The sequence below is a fragment of the Pelodiscus sinensis genome, chromosome 9 (assembly GCF_049634645.1).
Source record: "Pelodiscus sinensis isolate JC-2024 chromosome 9, ASM4963464v1, whole genome shotgun sequence".
Classification (NCBI taxonomy): domain Eukaryota; kingdom Metazoa; phylum Chordata; order Testudines; family Trionychidae; genus Pelodiscus; species Pelodiscus sinensis.
Window position 1 is genome coordinate 12,012,150 of NC_134719.1, and position 23,255 is coordinate 12,035,404.

Sequence of the window (23,255 nt, forward strand, 5' to 3'; positions counted from 1 at the left end):
TACATGTTTACATAGGGGGCCAGGTGGGAGCCAGCTCTCCATGATCCTCCTGCCTGCCCCCCTGCCTCTGATAAAGAGGCAGCAGCACAGGGGGCAGGCAGCTCCGTGAGAGCCGATACACATGGGGAGCTGGTATGAAAGCCACTTCCCCTATGCACTGGTTCCTGCCTGCTCCCCCACACCAGTGCTGCTGCCTCTCCATCAGAGGCAGTAGCACAGAGTGGGGGCAGGTGGCTCCATGGGTGCCGGTGCTCATGGGGAGCCGGCTTTTAAACCAGCTACCCCGAGCACTGACTCCCTCCTGTAACAGAGACAAGGCGTCTCCACAGAGCCAGCATGCATGGAGAACTGGCTTAAAAGCTGGCTCCCTGCATGTACTGGCTTCCACTTTCCCTCACACACACACCTGTATCAGAGGCAGCAGTGCTGGGGGGAGGGAGGGCAGGTAGCCGGCTTCCCATGTGTACTGGCTCCCACCTGCCCCCCATCTCTTCTCACTGCTGCCTCTCTAGCATAGATAGCAGTGGCGGCTCCATAGGATCCGGCATGGTGGGAAGCCAGCTTAAAAGCTGACTTCCCATGGGCACTGGCTCCCACCTCTCGCCTTGCTGCCTCTGATACTGAGGCAGCAAGAGGGGGGATGAGTGTTGTCGTTAGGATTAACATCCCTAGTTTTGGCCCCTTGAGTTTAGCTGCAAGCTCTTCTTGGTTGCAAAGGTCCATTTAATTTAATTGCTTTTGCACCTGGATGTTCAAAACCAGAGCCTGATGCTGCAGCTGTTACAGAGCACAGGTTTTCAAAGGGTCCTAAGGGAGTTTGGTGCCAAACTCCCACTGAGTTTCAATGGGTTTTGGTATCTAACTCCATTGAGCCTTTTTGAAAATTTCAGCTTCGTAATAACTCATTTGTACCAAGGCAATGCTAGTGTGAGTCTCTCAGAGTTGCTCAGCACATGCTATTTGGACCAAAGTACTGGAAAATACAAATAAAGTGATTTAAAATGTAAAATGTAATTACTATTTCTTAATATTATCGCATAACCTGCGCTTCTATTTAGCCACAGCAAAGCCTAGAAGTGCAACCAGGATCAGGGCCCCATAGTGAAAAGCACTGTACAAACACATAGGAGGAGACAGTTCCTGTCCAGCAGAGTTTATAATTTAAATAGACATTAGTTGAAGGGGAAACTGAGGCACAGAATGGTGATGTGATTTGCCAAGGTCACCCAGAAGGTCAGTGGCAGTGCTGGGAACAGGATGCAGGTCTCTTGAGGCCCAGTGTATTGAACTTATCTGCCTCTGTGAATAAGCCCTCCAACATGCTGTATATTTTGGTCTAAACTATGATACATTTTTGAAGGCTTCCTGCTTCAAAGATGCCCTGTATAAGCACATTGTCCTCAAGCAGATATATTAAATATTTCCTAATGGTTTTGTAGCAAAGAAATCCTAACAACTGCCCAAAAATATAGACCAGAACACTAAAAAAATAATAATAATCATTGCCGTGTGTGACGCTTCTGTAAAAAATCCTAAACAGGATTAGAGTCTGTTATGAAAATTCATCTCCAGACTAAGCCCATAAGCGACTTACGAACTCCATCCTCTGAAAACAGTTGTTTAGCTTCTAGCTTTGATTTGCCAGCTCTCTTCCTAATGCATGGAAAGTCTCAGTTAGATTTTTGTTATCAATAGCAAAAATAAAATGTCTGAACAGAATATATTAGGGTTATTACACTTGAATGTTGCCAATTCTTTGCTCTTCTGCAAACATAGAGGCACTACAATATGGCATTGGTTTTCAAGCAGAATTCCTGAATGAAATTCCCCCAACTGACCCCTGATTAATGTCACAGGTCTTGGCCCATTTCTCAGTAAAGATTTAGTAGAAGTGAACAGCAATTGACTCTCACATTATTATGAGTTGCTTAAAAATAGTAATACTCAATGTTATTTGGAGTCTGGGTTTGTTTTGTGTTGAGGGAGGTTCAATTTCAAGGCATATGTTGGACCAATGTTTCTTTCTTTTCATTTCTTTCCATGGTGCAAAGCACTGAATTACAGGCAGTCCCCGGGTTACATACAAGATAGGGACTGTAGGTTTGTTCTTAAGTTGAATCTGTATGTAAGTCGGAACTGGCGTCCAGATTCAGCCGTTGCTGAAACTGATCAGTTTCAACAGCGGCTGAATCTGGACGCCAGTTCTGACTTACATACAGATTCAACTTAAGAACCCCAGGCATCCCCAAGTCAGCTGCTGCTGAAACTGATCAGCGGCTGATTCCAGGAAGCCCGGGGCAGGGGCTTCCTGTAGTCAGCCACTGGTCAGTTTCAGCAGTGGCTGACTTGCGGACGCCTGGGGCAGAGCAGCTGGGGTGCTGCTGGGTTGGTCCAGTAGCGCCGCCGCTCCTCGGCGCTACTGGAGCAACCCAGCAGCACCCAAGGTGCTCTGCCCCAGACGTCCTGATTCAGCCGCTGCTGAAACTGACCAGCAGTGGCTGACTTGCGGACGCCTGGGGCAGAGCAGCTGGGGTGCTGCCGGGTTGGTCCAGTAGCGCCCAGAGCGGCACTACGGGACCAACCGGCAGCGCCCCAGCTGCTGTACCACAGGCGTCCGGAGCAAAGCCGCGGAGCACGGGGGCAGCGGGACAGCCCAGACGCGCCGTGGCTGTCCTGCTGCCCTCGGGCTCCGCCGCTTTGCTCTGCTTTGCTCCCCGTCTCCCTGGTCTGCAGACCAGGGGGACGGGGAGCAAAGCGGCGGGACATGCGGGCAGCGGACAGCCCAGACGCGTCTGGGCTGTCCGCTGCCCGCGTGCTCTGCCGCTTTGCTTCCTCTCCCTGGTCTGCTGGAGACCAGGGAGAGGGCCCCGTTCGTAACTGCGGATCCGACGTAAGTTGGATCCGCGTAACTCGGGGACTGCCTGTATCAGGTTGAAGATGCCAGGTCTGTCATGGTGTTTTTAAATAAAAAAACAGAGTCATGGTAAGTTTAGTAAAAGTTAGGGTTTAGTGACAGCACCATAATTTTTTATAAAAAGTGCCCCGACAAATAAAGGGCACCAACCACCCTCAGTAGCAGCCTCTGCCCCCACACTTCAAACCTAATCCTGACCTAGCAGGGAAGGGAGGCAAGGGCTGGATAATGAACCCATCCCACATTCTGACTCTCTGTTCCACGTACCGTGATTGCAGTGATGCTTTTGTTTGGCCTACTGCCTCTCTCCTTTCCATCATGATGGAGGGGTGACTGGGCCAAATCTGGGCACTGCTGTGACCCCGTAACTGGGTTGCAATGCCCAGAGCATGGCGCTAGGCCCAGACCCATAGGGCAGGAGCCATAGGAACTGCAGATACAGGTTGAATCACTGACACACAAAAAGATCATGGACATATAGGAAAATCACGCTGTCCATGATTTTTTTTCTTGACCTGACCAACCTCCCATTGTAATCATGTTGCCTGTAAATGTTCACAGTCCCTGTTGCCCTATTATGCTTTCTTGTTAAGGCCAGCATGTCAATGTCACCTCCTAGTAGTGGTCTTACAGTGGTCTTACATAGGTTTCTCTGTAGGTTGCCAACGATGAGTCTAGGTTTGCTGTTCTTTTGTTCAAAGGAGCAGGTGCAGTAAAGTGATAACAAAAGTAGATAGACAGCGCATGTGATGGTGGACTGAAGGGGTTCTTTTAATTTTATAATGACGCTATTAATATTTCTTGGGGCTGGCTTTCATTTCACTCTAAATTTAGCTAGATCTTGGCAGGGATTAGTTTGCAGGTCACTCCGGATTTTATGGAGCAGCTATTTTATTTTCCCTGCTTTAATCCTAAGGTTTTATAGTAGGTCAAGTCAAGTGTGACAAGTAAAGCAAGGAATTCCTGCCTTGAGGATCATACAGAACTATGCACTGAAAGCTAGTTTTAAGGTTGATTCTTTTCCAAAGTTTCTACTACCATTTGTGTCTTTTCTGGGACATCAGGATGTCAACTAACAACTGCTATGCACAAATTCTCTCCTTCTGGATTGTTTATCTGGGGGCATGTGCGTAGGGTTGCCAGGTGTCAGGTTTTGAACCAGACAGTCCAGTATTTGAGCTTTCTGTTCAGGAAACAAATTGAGAAAATATCAATGTCTGGTATTTTCTAAGTAAGATGTAATGTAGCTTGTGATGTAATGTCAAGTGTGTCCAGTATTTTTGTTGAAACCATCTGGAAACCCTAAGTGTGTGCTTTAGAAATGGATTTTAACTATGTATTTTTGCTAATTTTAAAAAAAACCAAATGCATTTTCCCATGCCCCATCTTATTATAGGCCTTCCAGTCAGAAGGCTTGTCCCCAGCTGGGCTAATTGGTTGCATCTGTGTGTGTTACTGTTTTACTGTTAGCATTTGCTTGTGGCTAGGCTCAGTATGATCGTGTGAAAGGCCTGCATTGCCCTTGGAAAATATGCTCTTTCCTGAGATCAAAGTACTGAGGAAAATGTTAATTTATTTTACCCCGGAGAAGTGGAATCAACTATTTCTTGTATATGGTAGAATAATCCCCAGTAGGAAGTTTGAAATATGTATATATAAAACTGTATGCACATTAAAAGTATAAAAGAGAGCACCCTCTATTAATGCAGTCATTGCTGAGGTGCATTTAGTTAGACTGTTCTCCTCTGTGTATTTGGATCGACTCATGCACAGAAAAAAAATCAGCATTTTTTTTTGCTCAAGCTGTGAATGGTATTTTTTTTGTTGTTTAAATAATCCTGTAATATGACGCCAGGAAGGAAAAAGGGGGCAGAGACCTGATCTCAATGGATGAGTAGAACTCCAATTAATGTTTAACAAGCTAGAATGGTCCGATGGGACAATAGTGGCGTGATCCGGCACATCCACGCCCAAAAGATTTCGGGAAGCACGTGAAAGTCTGAGGGGGGGAGTGGCAACACCGAGCGTGTGTGCGAGGGGAGCATTTACCATTCGCCGCAGCTGGCGGAGCAGACTGTGCCCGGCTCCCCGCGCAGCTCAGCTCGCGCGCCAGCCGGTCAGGTTCTAGGCTCAGCCCGCGCGCGCCAGTCGGGTTCTAGGCTCCGAGCCCTGGGTTCTAAGGCGCCCTGCAGCATGGGCCGCCACCCCCGCGCGCTGCTGCTGCTGCTGCTGCTGGGCGCGCTGGCTCTGCTGGCCCCCGGCGCCGCTGCGGAGGATGAGCCGGACGAGGAGGCCGAGCTGGTGCTGTCCTTCCCCTCGGAGGAGGAGAACCAGACGGAGGTCGGGAAGCTGCTGGGCTCGGCCGCTTTCTACAGGACGAACAAGGTGAACGGCCCCGGGGCTGGGTGCAGCCGGCGAGGGGCACGGGGCTGCAGCGAGCGCCCGGGGACCGTCGCCCTGGCAGCCCCACTTGTGCGCCCAGGTCTGGCGGGCAGGGGGCCGAGGAGCCGCTTGGGGCAGAATGAGAGGGGGTGGGTCTGAGGCCGGGGAGTTGCTTTCCGGTGCTGCCACGGGCTCCTCGGCTGATCCTGGGCATGTCCCTTAGCCGCCGCCTGCCTCAGTTTCCCCCGCACCTCGCCCTGCAACGCTCCGACCGCGGCCACCTGGCGTATGGCGTCCCGCCGCGCGCCTGGGCCAATGGCACCGCGACCCCATGGCTGCTGCTGTGGGGTGAGGTGCACGCTGCACCCCTCCCCCCAGCTTCCCACTCCGTGCAGGACTCGCCCCATCCCTCCCCAAGTCCTTTTCCCCCGGGGGGTGGTGGCAGCAGTTTCCAACTCTCTTCCCATTCCCAAGGGCTCCTTTCTGCCAGGGGCAAGAGCCCCCCATTCTTCCCCACTCCTAAGACTCCCTCTCCAGGGGGCAGGACCTGATTCCCCTCCCCCCCAGTAAAATGAATAAATCACAAATAATAGCGAGACTTGTGCAGGCGGTAGGTGCGCTGCTGCTCGCCCACCTACGGGACCTCCCGCTGGAAGGTCCAGCGCTGCGGGTTGGGGTGATGGGGAGGTGGATGAGAGCCAGTGACATGCCTACAGCCTCTTGTGCGGCAGGCGAGAGGCAGCTGTGCTGCGGGATAGCAAGTGGGGTTGGCCGATGCCACCTTCTCAAGGTGCCCTCCTTAGGAGTTCTGCTGAGGTCCCTTGGGCCCTCTGATAGCCAGCGAAATCAAATAAATAAAGCCACGTGCCTGCTAGTCTGGGTAGAGGCCTTGGGCTGTGGAGCATGTAGGGCTGGCGGGTTGCAGTGCAGCCATGCTTGCAAAAGAGGCTTAGGGAAGGCACATTGGGAAGCCGGGGCATGCAGTGACACGTGGCATTCGCATGTTGCAGCTGTAAGGGGCTGGTGCCTTACTAGTTTGCTTCCCACCTCGGGGATTTGGTTCTTGAGCCCTCATAGACCCAACTGCATGACTCTGGAAACAGAGCTCTGGGACTCTCTGCTTACCTTTGCAGAAAGAAGGTTTGGCAGCAGGTGTGGGTCTGGTTAATGCAGCTTGGAGCTGCATTTGGATAGGAGGATGACTGGCATGTCCTGAGGGTGAAGGAGGGATCTGGTCACTGAGGGTGGAGTTGAGCACATGGAATCAATGTTCCCTCAATTTTTTTTCCCCATCCATGTGTGGAATAAATTTTGTTGAGTGCACCAGGGCATGTGCAGATGTGCACCACCAATAGAAACACAGTGCTGGCTGTGGGTGCTCTTTTAATCAGTTAGGCAGCATTTGAATCTCTCCTGGATGGCTGCCCAAGCTTACAGCGAACACTATATGGAATGGTGCTAGTTTGGTCTCCCATCTGCTGGAGATTGTCTGCTGAACTGCCACACCCTTGCCTTCTATCCAGGGCTAAACCCCTCTCTGTTTCCCTTGCAGAAAGCTGCAGTACCCCCTTTCCCATGATGAATTGGTGACTTCACACTTTTGTGGGGCTTGGTAAGATGTTTTCCAAGCATAATGCAGCTGCCACGACTCTCATTGACAGCGTCTGTGTCCATGAAGGTTAATGAGAAGTGTGGGCTATTTCATGCTTACATTAGGCTCTGAATGGACCTGGCACCTGCATCCTCCCATGACCTGAATACTTCATCTGGCAGCTCGGTGCCTCACTGTAGGTACAATACAGGCTCAGTGAATCTCATGGTGTTAGGTACTTTTCGTCAAGTCCCAGCTCCTGAGTGAAGTGATTAGGTACAAATCTTCCTTTTGTTTGGTAAATTTCTAGCCCTTATGGTTGCAGAGAAAAGTTTGGAAATGTGACTCAAGTGCATGCTGCAGACTCAAACCAGAAAGCCATAAACCTGGTGCCTTACTAGTTTGCTTTCTACCTCTTCGGGGATTTGATTAAGCCCCTGGTTCTCAAGCCTTCATAGACCCAACTGCATGACTCTGGGAACAGAGCACTGGGGCTCTTTTCTTACCTTTGCAGAGGGAAGGTTTGGCAGCAGGTGCCGTCCCACCCCACCCCAAATTGTCTTCAGTCATGAGATTAAAAAAAAAAAGTAATCTCATGATTTTTAATTGGCTGGGGCTCACAGTACTGCACACAATTTTTTTCCTTCTGCTCACGTGTTAGGTCCCATTACAAAATGAACTCTGCTGTGCTGATTAAAGTAACAGCTCCAGCAGCTGAGCTTGCTCTGTGAAGGTGCATGGCTTTGAAGAATCTGCTTCTCCTCATTTAAATCCAGGACATGTGGAGATTACCTGGCCAGTACATAGTGGTGCTGAAGGAGGAAACTCATAAATCCCAGACAGAGAGAACCATCCGCAGGCTGCAAGCTCAGGCAGCGAAGCATGGCTACCTAACCAAAATCCTGCACATCTTCCAGGATCTGTTCCAGGGCTTTGTCGTTAAGATGAGCAGTGATGTGCTGGATATGGTAAGAGGATGTTGCAAAACTCTCTTTTTCTGCTTGCACTGGTTTTGTTTTCTGTTTGGAGGCATCTGGGAGAGGGCAGGGAATGTGGAGAGTTGGCTTTTTTCCCCAGTGGTAATAGTTTGAGGCAAGAAACACAGATCTAAAGGCAGGAAGGAAAGCAGCATAGGCTGGAAGTAACAGGTTCCAAGCTACAGAACATCTGTCACACTAGATAGTGAGAACACCTAGGCTACGTCTACACTTGGCAGCTTCTTGCGAAGAACGGCTGTTCTTGTGCAAAAACTTGCTGAGTGTCTACACTGCATGCACATTCTTGCGCAAGTAAATTTACAGTACAGTGTCGGAAAACAGGGCTTCTTCCGGAAGAGTTATTCCTCTCCCCACGAGGAATAAGCCCTCGTGTGCAAGAGCTCTTCCACAAGAAGGCAGTGTAGGCAGGCAACATGAATTTCTTACGCAAGAAAGCCATCAGAGCTTTCTTGCGCAAGGAAGCGTCCACACTGCCATAGACACTATGGCGCAAAAGCACATGGCAGTGTGGACGTGCTCTTGCGGAAGACCTTTTGAACAAGAACTCTTCCGCAAAAAAGTTCTTGCACAAGAAGCCTGCAGCGTAGATGTAGCCCTAGAGTTGCAAGAGTAAGGATTAAAATACCAACCTCTCCATCCACGTTTGCAAGGGTTGTAAATCCTCCTGTTTCAGGGCATAAACAAATCTCTAATTTACAGGGCTAAGGAAGAAACTTTCCTGCTGGTAGATTATTCCGTAACTGCCTGCAGGAGGCTTGTGGTAACTTCCTCTGTAGCATCTAGCGCCAGTCACTGACCTAGACAGAATCTGGATTAAGTGGACTTTGGGTCTGACTCATCTGGCAAATCCACTGTCATTGGAGAGGGACAAAAATCATTGTGCTGATTTTTGCATCTCATCTTTCCGATGCCTGCTGTTTTGTGTGGGATCTCACTGATGTTTGAAACAAATTGTGAATGTTGGGCCTATAAAACTCCAAAAGAATCCAAGTAAGGTAGGTCCAATGAGGAATCCAAGGTGATGCAAGTCCCAGGTATTCCACCCACCATGCTCCTCTGCTGAGGGGGCGACTGTGAGAAGAGTGTGGAATTCCACCCGAGAAGAAACTCAGTTAAGGAAGCTGTTTTACTTAGTGTTCTCTCTTGATTGGGCTACTGCAAATTTCAGAGGCAGGGCCATTTACAATTTGTTGCTGTATTAGGACAATCATTTTGCAGTTGCAGACATGAACGCCAGCAACTGCATCTCTCCAAACCCCTACCCTGTCATGCTGTTGGGGTGATGGCTGCAGTGCAGTGTGTTGCCATGTGGCAACTTGAGTTTGGAGTCTGAGGTCAGCCCTTTTGCTCCCAGTGCAGCACTGCATCCTTGGCAGAGGGAGTGCCTGGCACTGCTCTCTGTAATTATGCTTTGCACCTTCCACCTGGGGATCTCAGAAGGCTTTGCTGAATTGAACCTCAGAAGAATGAAGGCATGGAAATTAGTAAATGAATGTGATAGTGAGGTGTAGAACCCCTTTACCTGGCAGCCAGATCTGTGCCTCCGCTATCACCTCTATGTCTGGGATTGTCTTCACATTGCTTTTCCCCACATGCAACACACATGGGTGTTTAATCCTGCTGGTTGGGCCTGACTTGAGCACTCAGTGGTGCAGGGTCAGAGCCTAGGTCTCTATTTAGGAGAGAATAAGCCACCTGCCATGGGCAGCTGCAGCCTTTCCCCTGGCCTGGTGCAATGAAGCTGGTAGTTTGAACAGCTGAGAGCCTCCCAGGTTGTTTCTGTTCTTCATGGTGTGCCCTGAGTATTCAGTAGATAGGCGGTGTCCTTCCAGCCCACCTCTCTGCGATTGTTTCTTTTGCACAGGCGTTGAGGCTGCCGCACGTGGATTACATCGAAGAGGACTCCTACGTTTTTGCTCAGAGCATTCCCTGGAACCTCGATAGGATTGTCCCAGCACAGCGCAAGTCTGGAGAATATAACCCTCCCAGTAAGGGGTTGTTTTTCTTTTCCTCTCATTGGAGTTTATTTTAAGGAAAATTTGTGGGACGGGATTATTTCCAGGGGCAAAATTGCCCCCCGCAATTTCATGCAGAGAAGTTAGGAAACCTGTGCCAATGTAGTTCCAGGTGTATGCAGAAAGGAAGGAGAACACAAATCTAGACCAAACCCTTTTCCCTACCCCAGTGGGACCAATGTCCTCGTCTCCAGTGAATTTGGCACTTTTGGCAGGCTTTGAGGGGGGCATGGCTAGTTAGAAGGGGACAGAGCCAATCAACTCTTCATGGTAATGTTCCTCTCCAAATCGGGGATAAACTTAACCTTGTGAGGACAGGGCAGGTTGGCATCATCTGGAGCAGAGCCCTTGTCTATGTTGTTTTCTCCTGCTCCCCCTCCAGCTCATTAGTGCCATTCATAATTCCTTAGGAAGATGGAGTTGAGAACAGAAGAAACCACTATGGGCATGGGCCTGGGGGGCAGGGAGCTTGCATAACTACCCTGTAAGTCATGTGCTTGCAGAGTTTGCAGGATTGGGCTCTATATTGGTAGTGGATGGGTGCACTGTTTGCTGTGGGGTTTTCCCCCCTTGCAAGCCACTGTTTGCAGGAGTTGGTAATTTTGCTGTAAAAATGAAGCAGCGTGGTTTGTAAGATGGCAGCACCCAGAGAACATCTGCGTGCCATTGGCTAAGGAGCAGGACTGGTGACTGCGCCGGTTGTAACCATGTGTATGTTTTCTGAGGGCATTGCTGTCTTTCACACTGACTGCCTTGGGGCTTGTGTTTGGTAGATAAAGGAGATCTGGTCGAGGTTTACCTACTAGACACCAGCATCCAGAGCAACCACCGGGAGATAGAGGGAAGAGTCTTTGTGACCGACTTTGAGAACGTGCCAGAAGAGGATGGCACACGCTTTCACAGACAGGTGAGTGTAGCTCTGCGCTCTGTCAGGGCCCTGCTTACGAGAGTTTTCTGTCAGAACCGTTCGTCAGTGGGAAATGGAGGTTTTGATTACAGTTTTGCACGAAAAAGTGCTGGTTTTCTATGGAAGATTTCACTCTGTCATTCTGAACTTGTGAAAATTCAGGCAACCCCCAAACATAATAGCTGCAGCGGTCTCAGACTCAGCACGAATTGGGCTTGCTGAGTATTGACTTACGCTGGGTCCGGGAGCTATCTCTGCTGCACCTCTACATTATAGTAAGATCTGGGCTGCCTGTGCACCCAACTCTTACTACATTTAAACTGCAGAGCCACAGCAGGGGTAGCTCCGGGACCCAGCGTAAGCCAGGACTGAGTGCCTTCCATTATCAACTAATAGTATAGCCAATATACCCACCTCTTCACATCCTTACCCTGGGTTCAGGATCAGGATGTGATCAGGAGCATGCTGACACCCTGCACAATTGCCACCTCTCTACACATAATAGTGGGCAAAGTTTTGTAATGTTTAGCAAATCTAAGGCTAAGAACATCTGCATCTCAGCTCACAGCCCACAGTTTTCAGTGGGAATGGAAGGTGCTCACCAAAGATGGTTATATGCAGGGCTTGACAAATAATGGAATCTACTCGCCAGTGGTGAGTAGATTACAACCTGAAGTGCCAGCGCAGAGCGATCTGTGCAGAACCGCACGAAACCGCGTGGCTGGCGAGCGGGGCTTGCCGCCGCTTGGCGAGCCCTGCTTATATGGATAATGAGACTCTCCAGAGTTAATGTGAACAAAGATTTTTGGGAAAGAGAGAACCTCATACTTCAAGGCTGAGGCCTGTCTCTAACTACTAGGGATCAGCATCTCACCTTCCTAGGGGGCAGATTGTCCCGCATCTGGTGCTAGCTGCTGTCAGAGTCAGGGTCCTAGGCTTGGAGGATGGACTATGGGTCTGATCCAGTCAAGAATTCCTGTGTTACGTAGAATAGATTTTTTTCCTTGCTTTAGCGCAGCAGACACAGGGCTGTGGTTAATTGAAGGAATTTGGTTAATAACTAGTGCAGAACAATTCAGCAGTGTTAGCAGGGGGATTGAAACTGGCTAATACACTAGAGTAGCGTTTCTCAAACTGTGCTCCACAGAGCCCCAGGGCTCCACGAGACATCTCCAGGGGCTCTGTGGGGTTGACAAACTGGAAACATTGTATGTGTTGTACCTATCGATCAGTGGACCACTGGGGCTCCGCATAAATTTTTATGCATGTAAAGGGCTCCGGAGCCCAAAAAGTTTGAGAATTGCTGCACTAGAGAATAGCGCACTAGTGCAATGATGGGAATGGTGGTAGCACGTAAAGGGCCTGATCCTGCACACGTGGACATGCACGAGTCCCTCTGTTGAGGTCAGTGCAACCACTCGAGTGCACGTGGAAGTGTGTGCAGGAGTGAGCTCCCAGCGTGCGTATTGCTGCCAGTGGAATGGCTCTGGAAATCTCTGCTGCCTGGACTGACTTCCCCTCTCTGGCAGGCCAGCAAGTGTGACAGCCATGGGACCCATATGGCTGGGGTGGTGAGTGGCAGGGACGCTGGCGTGGCGAAGGGAGCCAGTGTGCGCAGCCTTCGCGTGCTGAATTGCCAAGGCAAGGGCACAGTCAGCGGGACCCTGATTGGTGAGTAACGTGTGTGTCTGTCTGTTTGTCTCTCTCGATGGGACTGGTGGGATTTTAGGCCTGGCCATTTCAATGTGCACAGACCACCCATTGGCTTCAGGCCTATGGGGCTGGCTTGTCTCATGTGCTCAATAGGGATGTTAAAATGTGTGCAATTAAGTAACTGCTGAAACTTTCAACAGTTACATGGTTACACGCAGGGCAGTCGGCTCCCTGGGAGCCAGTGAACATGGGGAGCCGGTTTTTAAGCTGGCTCCCTGCATGTATTGGCCCCTGCCTGCTACTCTGTGCTGCTGCCTCTGTATCAGAGGCAGCAGCACAGGGCAGTAGGTGGTTCCCTGGCTGCTGGTGCACACTGGGAGCCTGCATGTAACCATGAATGTTAACAGATGAGCCCAGGCTCCTAGGTAACCATTGACATGGTTACACTTTCACACTCCTAGTGCTCAACACCCATTCATGTACCAAGGTAGATTTTTTCTGAAGGGCCCTGTACTCACTCTTCTAAGCTCTCTTGAAAACGCAGGACTTTAGTCCCTAACCCCGATCTGCCTCTGAACAGCCTGTGACAGGGTGCACTCGAGAGGACAGAGGTTAACTGCTTTTTCTCACCCCCCTGGTGAAGGGGAGTGAACACTGTGGAGGGAAAACAGGGCTACGCACCCAGCATTCTCGGGCTGGGTTGGAGCCAGGCCTTTCCCTGTGTGTTACTACTAAGAACATTCACATGAAAAGGATCTTGAGTCTTTCCGACGGGAGGGGAGAGCCGACACTGGCCCCCAATTGCAGGATGCGAGTGAGTTTTTTAGATCCTTTTCTGAGAGTCTTCTGTCAGTTTCACTTGTACTTGATCAACAGGCCTGGAGTTCATCAAGACGACCCTGACTGCCCAGCTCTACAGCCCCCTAGTGGTGCTGCTCCCCTTTGCCGGAGGCTACAGCCGTGTTCTGAATGCAGCTTGTCGGCTGATGGTGCAGACAGGGGTGGTAATGATAGCTGCAGCTGGCAACTACAAGGAGGATGCCTGCTTGTACTCCCCTGCGTCTGAACCGGAGGTATGGGGCTGGGACACACTGCTTTCATTGAGACCTGGCTTCTGTTCCTGACTCGGTGGCTGTTTGGTCTTGATCGAGGCATGTCAGCCCATCTGTGCCTCCGTTTCCCTGGGTGTAGATGGGATAAGTTATTTCCTGCCCTTTGGATATAGTGTGTTATGAGGCATAGTCCTCACCGCAGTGTGTGTTACAAGCGGGGGAATAAGACTTTATGGCTGCCCTTGCTCCTGTAATCCCTGCTCTTGGGGGAATACTCGGACCATCCTGCAGCTTCTCTGGAGCTCCCTAAATAGGAAGGCAAAATGCCCCCCTATCCCCGGTGCTTTCTTGCAGGGGGTGCTTGAAAAGCACCAGATCGCATTCCCTATGCTCGGGGCCTGTTAACGGTCTGGGGGCAGTGCTGAGTGCTTGCTTGCACTACCTGGGATATTGCAGCCCGTCCAATGTTATGAGGTGGTTTTGCCGCCTGCGACTCCCAGGTCCCGCCCCTTCCTTGTTGGCTGGGGCCACTGTGCCTTGTGGCAGATGGAGGGTGACTTGGTGGTTGGCAGGAAGCTTGTACGGGAGGTAGAGGGTTATTAGGCCTGCGTGTCCTTGATTCCTGTCGTGGCCGTAGCTCCAGACCCCAAAGCACATAGCTCCTGCTGGAAGGAGCTCAGTGCTCCTGCCTACCCCCGCCCTTGCGAAGACCTTTCAGCCGCATCCTGAGGGGGTCACATAGTCCTGGTCTCTTACAGCTCCCTCAGCCCTGAAGGGGGTGTGGCTTTGTGTTCCTGCGAAGGCAAAATGTTGTTGACTCGCCTTGTACAGGCCGGGGGGGCGGGACATTTGTTTGGGAGTTTGTGTGATCACATGGCCTCCAGCTTTTGCTTTCAAAATGATCGTCACGTTTTACTGCTGAGCCTGAAAGGGTCTCAAGTGCAGCGTAATGCCCTCGCTCCCGTCTCCTCCCAAATACACCTGTCACTCATTTAAATTGGACTCAACACACACTGACGTCCCATACCCTCCATCTGCTGCCGAAGTCCCAGTTGTCTCATTACACTGTAACCCTTAGGTGATCACTGTCGGGGCAACCGATTTCCAGGACCAGCCTGCCTCCATGGGAACCTTAGGAACAAACTTTGGCCGGTGTGTGGATGTCTTTGCCCCCGGTGACGATATCATCGGGGCCTCAAGTGACTGTAGTACTTGCTTCACTTCCCAGAGTGGGACATCCCAGGCTGCTGCACATGTAGCAGGTGAACTGATTATTTTAATTTTTTTTTTAAATGCAGGCATAGGATCAGGCAGTAGTGGCTGTGTGACCATGTGTCTTAGCAGGGTAAAATGAACCATCCCCAGCACAACACACTGCATTGACTAGCATAAGTGCAAACCTGTGCAGAACTGGATTCGATCACACCGTGGGGGATGTGGTTAAAACATGAGTCCTACCTCCTCTGATGGGGGAGGGGAGGTGTTGGACTCGGGAGCGCCACGTTCAGTTCCTGGAGTCCGTGGTGGAGCCTTGGGTTATCTGGGGGAAGTCACTTAAGTTTTCTGTGCCTCAGTTCACCATCTGTGACACTAGGATAATAGTCCTTTGTTCGTGTAGCTTGAGAGCTCTGGGGGGCAGCGACTGTTACGTGTTTGTACAGTGCCTAGCACAGTGGGGGCCTGATCTCACCTGGGGTTTCTAGGCCCTGCTGTGTAATACATCTGTGCTGCAAAACCTTCGGGGGGCAGTGGGCGCTGTCCGGGGTTCTCTGCTCGGTATCCCCATCTGGTTCCCTCGTTTTAACCCTTTGACTCACACCCATACCTGTTTTTTCATTATTTGTCCCCAGTAATTAGTTGGTTTTTCTGGGTTCTGTGGACCCTCCCTGCAGGATAGGGGGAGGTCCTTTAGATGTGGGCGGGCTAACGCCTGCCCACCTCCTGGATACCAAATAGTATCTGTGCTGCAAAGCCGAGCCATGTTTTCTCCCTGTCGGAAAACAACTGCTGTGTGTCTCGTAATATGGAAAAGACAGGGCTTGGTTACAATGTGATTTATTATGAGGCTGCTGGAAGGTGACTTGGATCACGCAGTGCAGGTGGGGCCCTGCAGACATGGTGCTGCCCTGGGGAAAGGCGCAAGCTAGAACTACAGGACACACGGCTACAAGCCATCAGCACGTGGCCTGATGCCACACTACTCGAGAGCATGGCCCCAGGACTGCCATGGCTTAGATCTACCATCTGCTTTGACTGCGGGTACATGGACACTGCAAAGAAAATCCCATGGCACCAGGGCTTTCTACGCATGTTTTCACATTTAAATCAACGTTTTAAGACGGAAATGATGCACGTACTTCTCTCCTAGGCCTCGCAGCCATGGTTCTGAACACCGACTCCACGCTGACGCTCTCTGAGCTGAGGCAAAGGCTAATTCATTTCTCCACCAAAAATGTGATCAATGAGGCTTGGTTTCCTGAAGACCAGAGGTTGGTCACACCCAACAGAGTGGCAGGACTGCCCAGCAAACTCACCACAGGTGAGTCACAAATGCTACACGGTGCAGCAAAGGGAGAGAAGCTCCAGGTGGTAGCGTGGCCTTGCTAAGGCTGAGAGGTGTGTGACTGAAGTGATGGGCGCTTAGGGGCTGGAGCTCTCCTTGCTGGTTAGTCTGCACGGCAGTGAAACCCCCACAGGTGGCCCGTATCAGCTGTGCAATTACAGTGTAGATGTTCAGGTGAAGAACATGGCCCTTAAACAGCCCCTTAGCTCTAGGCCGAGTTAGCAGACACAGGCTGGCTTTGGGTTTAATTGTATTGTAAGCATAAGCTACGTTCTCCTGTGTGACCTGGCTGTTCTGGATTCGTGTGAGAAAAGCTGGGTTGCCTGGGGAGGGGAGGGAATGTTTGGATTTTCAACCAGAGAGTCCAGTGAAAAAGGAGACCTGGCAGTATCCTGTCAGGTGTACTGCCTGGACACCAAACATCCAGTGACACTGGGCAGAGTGGCAGGTGAGGTGGCAAATCATGAATCGGTACCAGTCCTTGTTTAGCAGGGGACACCTTACTTGTATTTGGCGGGCGGGCAGGCAGCAGCCCTCATTCCAGTCCAGGAGCAGAGGAAGCCCAGGCGGGGGAGGGAAGGAGGAAAGGATCAAGCAGGTAGGAGAGAGGGTGGGAGTCTAGCAGTGAGCAAAGTGTGGGCACGGCCTTGAGGCTGTAGCAGAGCAGTGGGGGGGGGGGAGGAGTCTGGTTTTCTGACATGAGGAAGTTGGTAACCTGGTGGGAGTTTCTGCGGGCCCTGAGCAGCAGGTCTGGCTCGCGTTTGAGGATCAGCTCGGTGTGCTGCTTTGAGGGGAACTGAGCCGGCTCCTTGTCACTTTACCTACACTCCTGAATGAACGGGGCCCCTTGTACAGTCACTTCGCCTCTGTGCTGCTGAGGGTGCGGATAGACTTGAAGCAACCCTGCTGTGCAGGACTAATGTCTGAGCTGTGCCTTTTCAGAGGAGCAGCTGTACTGCCGCTCCATGTGGTCTGCCCAGTCCGGGCCGATGCGCTCTGCGACAGCCATCGTGCGCTGCAGCGGGAACGAGGAGATGCTGAGCTGCTCCAGCTACTCCCCGAACGGCAAGCGGCGAGGAGAGCGTATCGAGGTGATGCTCCCCCTGGGGAGGGGTGGGGTACTATCGGATTTACAAACCAGCATGGGTGGGGAACAGCCTGACGGCTCCTGCAGCGCCAGTGGGTAGGGACTAGGAGAGTCCAAAACATCACCTTACGATGATGCTTTCTGAATTGTAGGTTCATGGAGGCGGGAAGCAGTGTGTGGCCCACAATGCATTTGGTGGCCATGGTGTCTATGCTATAGCGAGGTGTTGCATTTGGCCCAAAGCTGACTGCCAGACTCACACCAGTTCCCAGGTTGCGGATGGTACTTTGACAGCCGGAGTGGGGTGCTCCAAGGAGAACCACGTTTTGACAGGTACGGTAGCTGTCTTGCTGAGGATAACTAGTGGAGGCTTGCTCTCTCTGGTGTGAAACTGGCCCGGCCTGTTCTTTGCAAATGAGAGATGCAATTTAAAAGGAACTCTTGAGAGTCTTAGAATTAATTCTAAACATCACAGAATTTATCAGACAGTCTCTCTGCCTAGCTGATCAGTCACACGTACAATCAGAATCATCCTGCCACATCCCCTTAGGAAGTTCAGTTCAGTTCAATATTTATAAAGTGCTTGGAGGTCCTTGGATTTATTTTTATGTGCTGCATAGGCTGGTTTGATAATTCCCAAACTGATGCTTTAGTCTGATATGTTCCCAATACGTCACGCTCTCCTCACAGGGCTGATTGCGACACACACGTATTCCCTTAGCATGCAGGCAGGTTCAGTGACTCAAAACACTCTGGCTGTTGTTTGTAGGTTCCAGTTCCTGGATAGCTGGAGGTTTGCGAAATGGATCCTTTTAGCCTTGATGTCTGAAACGAAATACTTATGACCTAAGCAGGGTAACATGTTTGGGTCTCATCTTATTTTCCAGAGTGTATTGTCCAGTAGGGAGGTCAACGTGTAGTTGACAATACGATTAACGGATAAGCCCAGGCTTATTGGTTAATTTTGTTGACTACATGCATTTCCTCTTCTACCCTGCTGCCTCTGATATAGAGACAGCAACGTGGTGGGTAGCGGGAGCGGGAGCCAGTGCCTGTGAGGAGCTGCCTTAAAAGCTGGCTCCCCACGAACACCGAATCTGCCTGCCCACCCAGCAAGGGCAACTGGCTTAAAAGCTGGCTTCTCCCAGCACTGGCTCTGCACTGCTGCTTCTGTTGGCCTGTTTGGGGGGGGGGGGGGGGGGGGGGAAGGGGTCCAAGTTCGCTGCTGACAGTGGCTCCTCTGTGTCCCATGGAGCAGCCTTTGTCTGCAGGGAACTTTTGACCCCCCACCCCCTCCCCATGGACAGGCGCAACTAATTGCCTCCTCACGCTGCTGCCCCTGTATTGGATGCAGCAGCACAGAGCAGCAGGCAGCTGGTTCGTGAATGGAGCTGGTTTTCAATCGGATTCCCCTTGTGGACTGGCGCCACCTGCCACTTTGTGCTGCTGCCTCTAATACAGAGGCAGCAGCATGGCGTGGCAAAGGACTTCCCTGAGAGTGGGGTCAGGAGCACACTGGCTGCTGGCCCCACCCCCCAGGGACTATCGAATAGTCGTGTAAGTGACTATTTTGTACGGTTACACAACTGTTCAGTTAACCAATATCTAACATACCTATTGTCCACATATCACAATTACCATGCTGGTTTGAGTGGCATCTCCCACTCTAGAGCAGCCCCTGTTGATGTTCGGGAGCATTCATGTCCAGATTGAGGTGCTCTGGCAGAGATGTGCCCTGGCCTACACCATTCCATGCATGCTGTTTTCTGCTTCATGGTTTTCAAGAGAAGCCAATGTCCCTGACCCTGGATTGCTAACGAGCAGGCTTTGCGCATTCACCTTGAAGTATTTTGTGCTCTCGGCAGGCTGTAGCTCCCATTCTCTTGCTGGAGAGTTTAGTGACAGTGTCAGACCCGTTCTCGGGATGGAGACCGGACAGCACCGATGCGTTGGTAGAGTGGATGTGGCTGTGCATACTTCCTGCTGCCACGCCCCCAGCATTGAATGCAAGGTGAAGGAACACTCACCTATGGGCTTCCAAGAAAAGGTAAGGCAGAACCAGTCACTGGAGGCCTTTTCAGAAGCCGTTTGCTGGCTATAGCCATCGTTCTTACGACCTCCTAATGGATCTTCCATCCCCTTCCCGCCCCCCACCTGCTCTGAAAGCTGCTTTACTGTGTCTCACTCCGGCCACTGAAATACACGAAGCAGTCCCTGCTTATCCCAGTTCTGAGAGTGAGTCTGTCCCTCTTCCTGGCAGGTGGCAGTGTCCTGTGGTGATGGCTGGACTCTGACCGGCTGCAATGCGTATTCCTGGGGTCCTGGCACCCTTGGCGCCTACGCTGTGGATGACACTTGCGTGGTAACAAGTGCCCTTGGGGGCAAAGGGGCAGCCTCCATTGCCATCTGCTGCAGAAGCAGACATTTGGAAGCTGACAAGCACAGTTCCAACTACTAATGAGGACCCTGCCTGTGGCTACCAGGTGCTCCTGCTGGGACAAATCTGACATTCCACCAAGACACATTCCAAAACCATCACCTTTCTGGATTGCAGAGCTCAGGCTACTTCTCCCTTTGGCTAGTGCTGCCTGATTAAACAAGAATCAGTCATTGCTTGCAAGTGGGAGTCATAACACACCTACAACGTAAAGGCCATTCGTGTCTGGATACTCTCGATCCCAGTGCCGTGAGGATAAGTGGGTTTTTTCCTCTCTTCTTCCATGGAACCGCCTAATTTACTGCATATGCATTCTAGCAGGGCGACATTTGGCAAGAAGTCCCATCAAACAGTAACCGAAACAACTCCTGCATATAAAGCAGCTACGTTAGAATCTGTGTCAGTCAAGGGCTTTGAGGGTGACTTGTGGTGGTGTATTTTATTGCACCAAGTCAGCAACCCCCTTCCCTGTTCTCAGCGAAGTTTGCTAGGTACCTTTGTTTTCTCTGCAGCATTCTGTGGGTATTTGTGTTACCACCTCATTCTTTTTCTGCACTTGAAGCCAGATTTTCCCTCCTGCTTTAGCCTCTGTGAACGGCTGTGGCAGTGATGGGCCATGAAAGACCAGGATTTGGTAAGGGGAAAAGATCCTCTAGTGCAGAAAGTGATGGGTGGGGTGATGCTGTCGGGCAGAAGTGGGGAGCTGAAGCCCCAGAGCCTCATGGGCTGATTAGGAAAGCCAGATCCAGTCTATGGGCTCTACCTGGTGGGGAAGAGACTCCATGCGCTGCAGCTCCTCCTCCGTTAGTGCAGTAAAGCACTGCCTGGAGGGCCCCCCCATGTACTAGCCTGGACCCTCCAACACTCTACAGTGCAAGGGGAATGCCTTCTGCCTGTGGCCATATCACTGAGGTAGGTTTTTTGCTTCTCACTCTGATACAGCTCCTGCCTGGGGGTGTGGTGGTTTTTTTTTTGTGGGTCAGGGGCTCCCAACCCTAAAAAGATTCCTCACCCCTGCTGTAGGGGGCTGCCATAATCTCTCCTTGGAGATGGAGCTGCCAGCTCTGCTGCCAGGGCTGAGAATCAGGGATCAAAATGTGCCTTAAAGCCACCATAGTCCCCATGGGGCTGTGACTGTGCAGTCAGACTGGTCTTCCAGGAGATGCCCCACAGGGCCTGCGCTGTCTGACTTGCAATTAGCCCAAAAACCCTGCAGGGATTTTATTTTTTACATATCTTAGGATCTTTCTGTAACTCCTTTCCTCCAAGCAGCGCTCTATGTGCCTTACAAACCCTGGCTCTAGCAGCCATTGCTCTCAAAGGTGCAAAGTGAAGCTTCTGTGCACAGTGGAGCAGCATCAGCAGAACCATGGCCTCCTCCAGCAGGCTGCTGCAGAAATGGGCAAGGGTGGTGGTAAGGGAATTATTCTCTTCCTCCCCCCCAAAAACCCACCAGAGAGGAACATCAGGGATTAGCCCACACTGGCAGGAATTTGGCCCTGTCCTCCACTAGGTCTCCCAGCTGGAAGTCCTCCCAGGCCATACCATCCCCATGCACAGATCACTCAGTGCATGGAGGTCTTCTGTGCAGGTCCCAGGTTTGGGATGTGTGGAGGCTTGAAGGAGGCAAGTGTTGCTGAAGTGACTGAACCACCTTCTCTTAAAGATCATGCATGAAGCATAGTACAGCCTGTCCTGTGTGAATTCTTGAGACAGCCTCTTGGCCAGTAAGAACTGGACTGAAACCACCACTTCAAGTTCTCTGACTTAAGCAGAGATGAGTTGGTAACCACTACCCTGATGAATGCAGTGTGAATTCCTAGGAAGAGTATTGAGGCTAATCTACATCATCTGTAACTCAGCCAGGCTTGGTTTATGTCACTACAATCCCTAAACCACTGCCTCACAATGCACTGAGATAGTCAGCATAGTATACTAGTGATCTTCATAGGCTGTTCATTTCTGTCACCATGCAGTTTAAGACAAAACCAGAATCTCTGTAACCCCATGCATTGTCAATGTGGCTTTATTGCTTGTTAGATTTCAACTAGACAATCTAGGTTAGCACTTCTTGCAGCTTTGACTTTCCCACCCACTTCCAAAAGTTAGCCTAACAGCATAGCAAATAAACTCCAGCATGTGCTCAGTCAAGCTTGTAACCTCTAGTTTAACAGCTTGTTTAATCAGATTTTAATCTTATTTTTTTGGCAGCTGTTACTTACTAGCTTTTTAAAGAGCAAAAGAAATTTAAACTAAAAATGTCAACCTACTGTACTGCTTTAAGTAGTCTCCTTTCAGGTTCGCCCTTGGGGAAGTGTATATGGTTGAAGTAATGTGCTGTAATTCACTGTTTTTTATAAAGAGCTTTCATGGTACTGTGGTTTTTACATCTGTATCTTGAAAATATTTATTCAAGTTTTATAAACAGCATTTTATAAGTGTCTTTTTAAAATAAAAATGTATGCCCCTGCTTGGAGTTCTTCTATCTACTCAGCAGTCAGTGTGAAATGGCAGGAGATTAAAGCTGGAGGTGACCCATTGTTCACACTGCTGCATACAATCATCCTCTTAACAGGGAACAGGTCTGGTGCAAACCATTGATACTGACAAGAAAGGAGACATCAGGTCACTCACACAGCTGCAAGGGAGGTTAGACTTAGGTACAGGACCATGAGCCAGAATTCAGGCTTGGAGTCTAGGCTCTGTGGTACAGCTACAAGGGAGTACGCAAAATCGGCTCACACTAGTGCACTTAATAGTAAGTCATGTGTGGGCTGGTGCTCTGGTGGGCTTTACAGTGACATTCTGGCTCAGGTAAAGTTCAGGCAGTACTATTTTCAGCTGGCTACATGGACCCACAGTGGGCTGGGTCATTCCCAACTGCAGCATTATCCATTCTGTGCCCTTCTGACTGGGTAGCACTACACAACCTCCCACAAGAGGTACCAGTAGGGCAAAGTTACTGACCTGTACCCTGCAAGCTGTTAGCCCATGGGAAGAATGTGTTACTTCTGCTACAGGAAGTAAGAGTTACACAGGTTTACCAATATGCAGCAGTACTGGTGAATGAGCTGTATAAACCTTGTTTTGCTTTAAATAAGACCTTCCAGTTAATAGCAGAGGGTGTTTTCCCTTTGATTAAATGCATCCACTGATTTGCTTCTGTTCAGTTTGTCATTTTACTTATTATGGATATACAGGAAAAGCTTCTAAAGCTAACTGAAAAACTTGAGTTATTCTCTCGTGTAGATATAGACAGTATCAATTTCACCTAATATGGAATATAGATTAGTTTAACTAATACAGAACTGACCACTGTCTCACCTGGGCTGTTCTTGAGAACACCAAATCTTGCTTATACCACATCTGAAGATAGTACAGAAAGACTTTATTCCACATAAAAGCTCCTCCCCAGGGAATTGCTTCTTCATAAAGACATTGAAAGCAAGGACTGTTCTGTATAAGAGGGTTTAATTGTCTTGACTAAACTGCAAATAGCCTGAGCATTGTTGCATGCTTAACATTAAGATCAAACATACTGCTACAGATCAGATAACCTGAGATGTTTCCAAAAGTTAGTCAGTTTCCTTACAGATACCAGTTTTAATAGAACATTAGCCTCTGCCTACCTGTGCCAAAAACAGCCTATGTTAGAG

At 50.3% G+C, this 23,255-nt stretch overlaps 1 protein-coding gene across 1 annotated transcript; it reads left to right on the plus strand.

The window, feature by feature from the left end:
• Positions 1 to 4,759: 4,759 nt before the first annotated feature.
• PCSK9 (proprotein convertase subtilisin/kexin type 9) lies at positions 4,760 to 22,069 on the plus strand. Its single transcript, XM_006133487.4, has 12 exons — positions 4,760 to 5,299; positions 7,664 to 7,855; positions 9,750 to 9,873; positions 10,674 to 10,807; positions 12,337 to 12,478; positions 13,337 to 13,533; positions 14,591 to 14,774; positions 15,881 to 16,051; positions 17,018 to 17,166; positions 17,315 to 17,495; positions 19,028 to 19,209; positions 19,423 to 22,069. Exons 1-12 carry the CDS (start codon positions 5,108 to 5,110, stop codon positions 19,618 to 19,620), a joined length of 2,046 nt encoding a protein of 681 aa, XP_006133549.2. The 5' UTR covers positions 4,760 to 5,107; the 3' UTR covers positions 19,621 to 22,069.
• Positions 22,070 to 23,255: the final 1,186 nt, after the last annotated feature.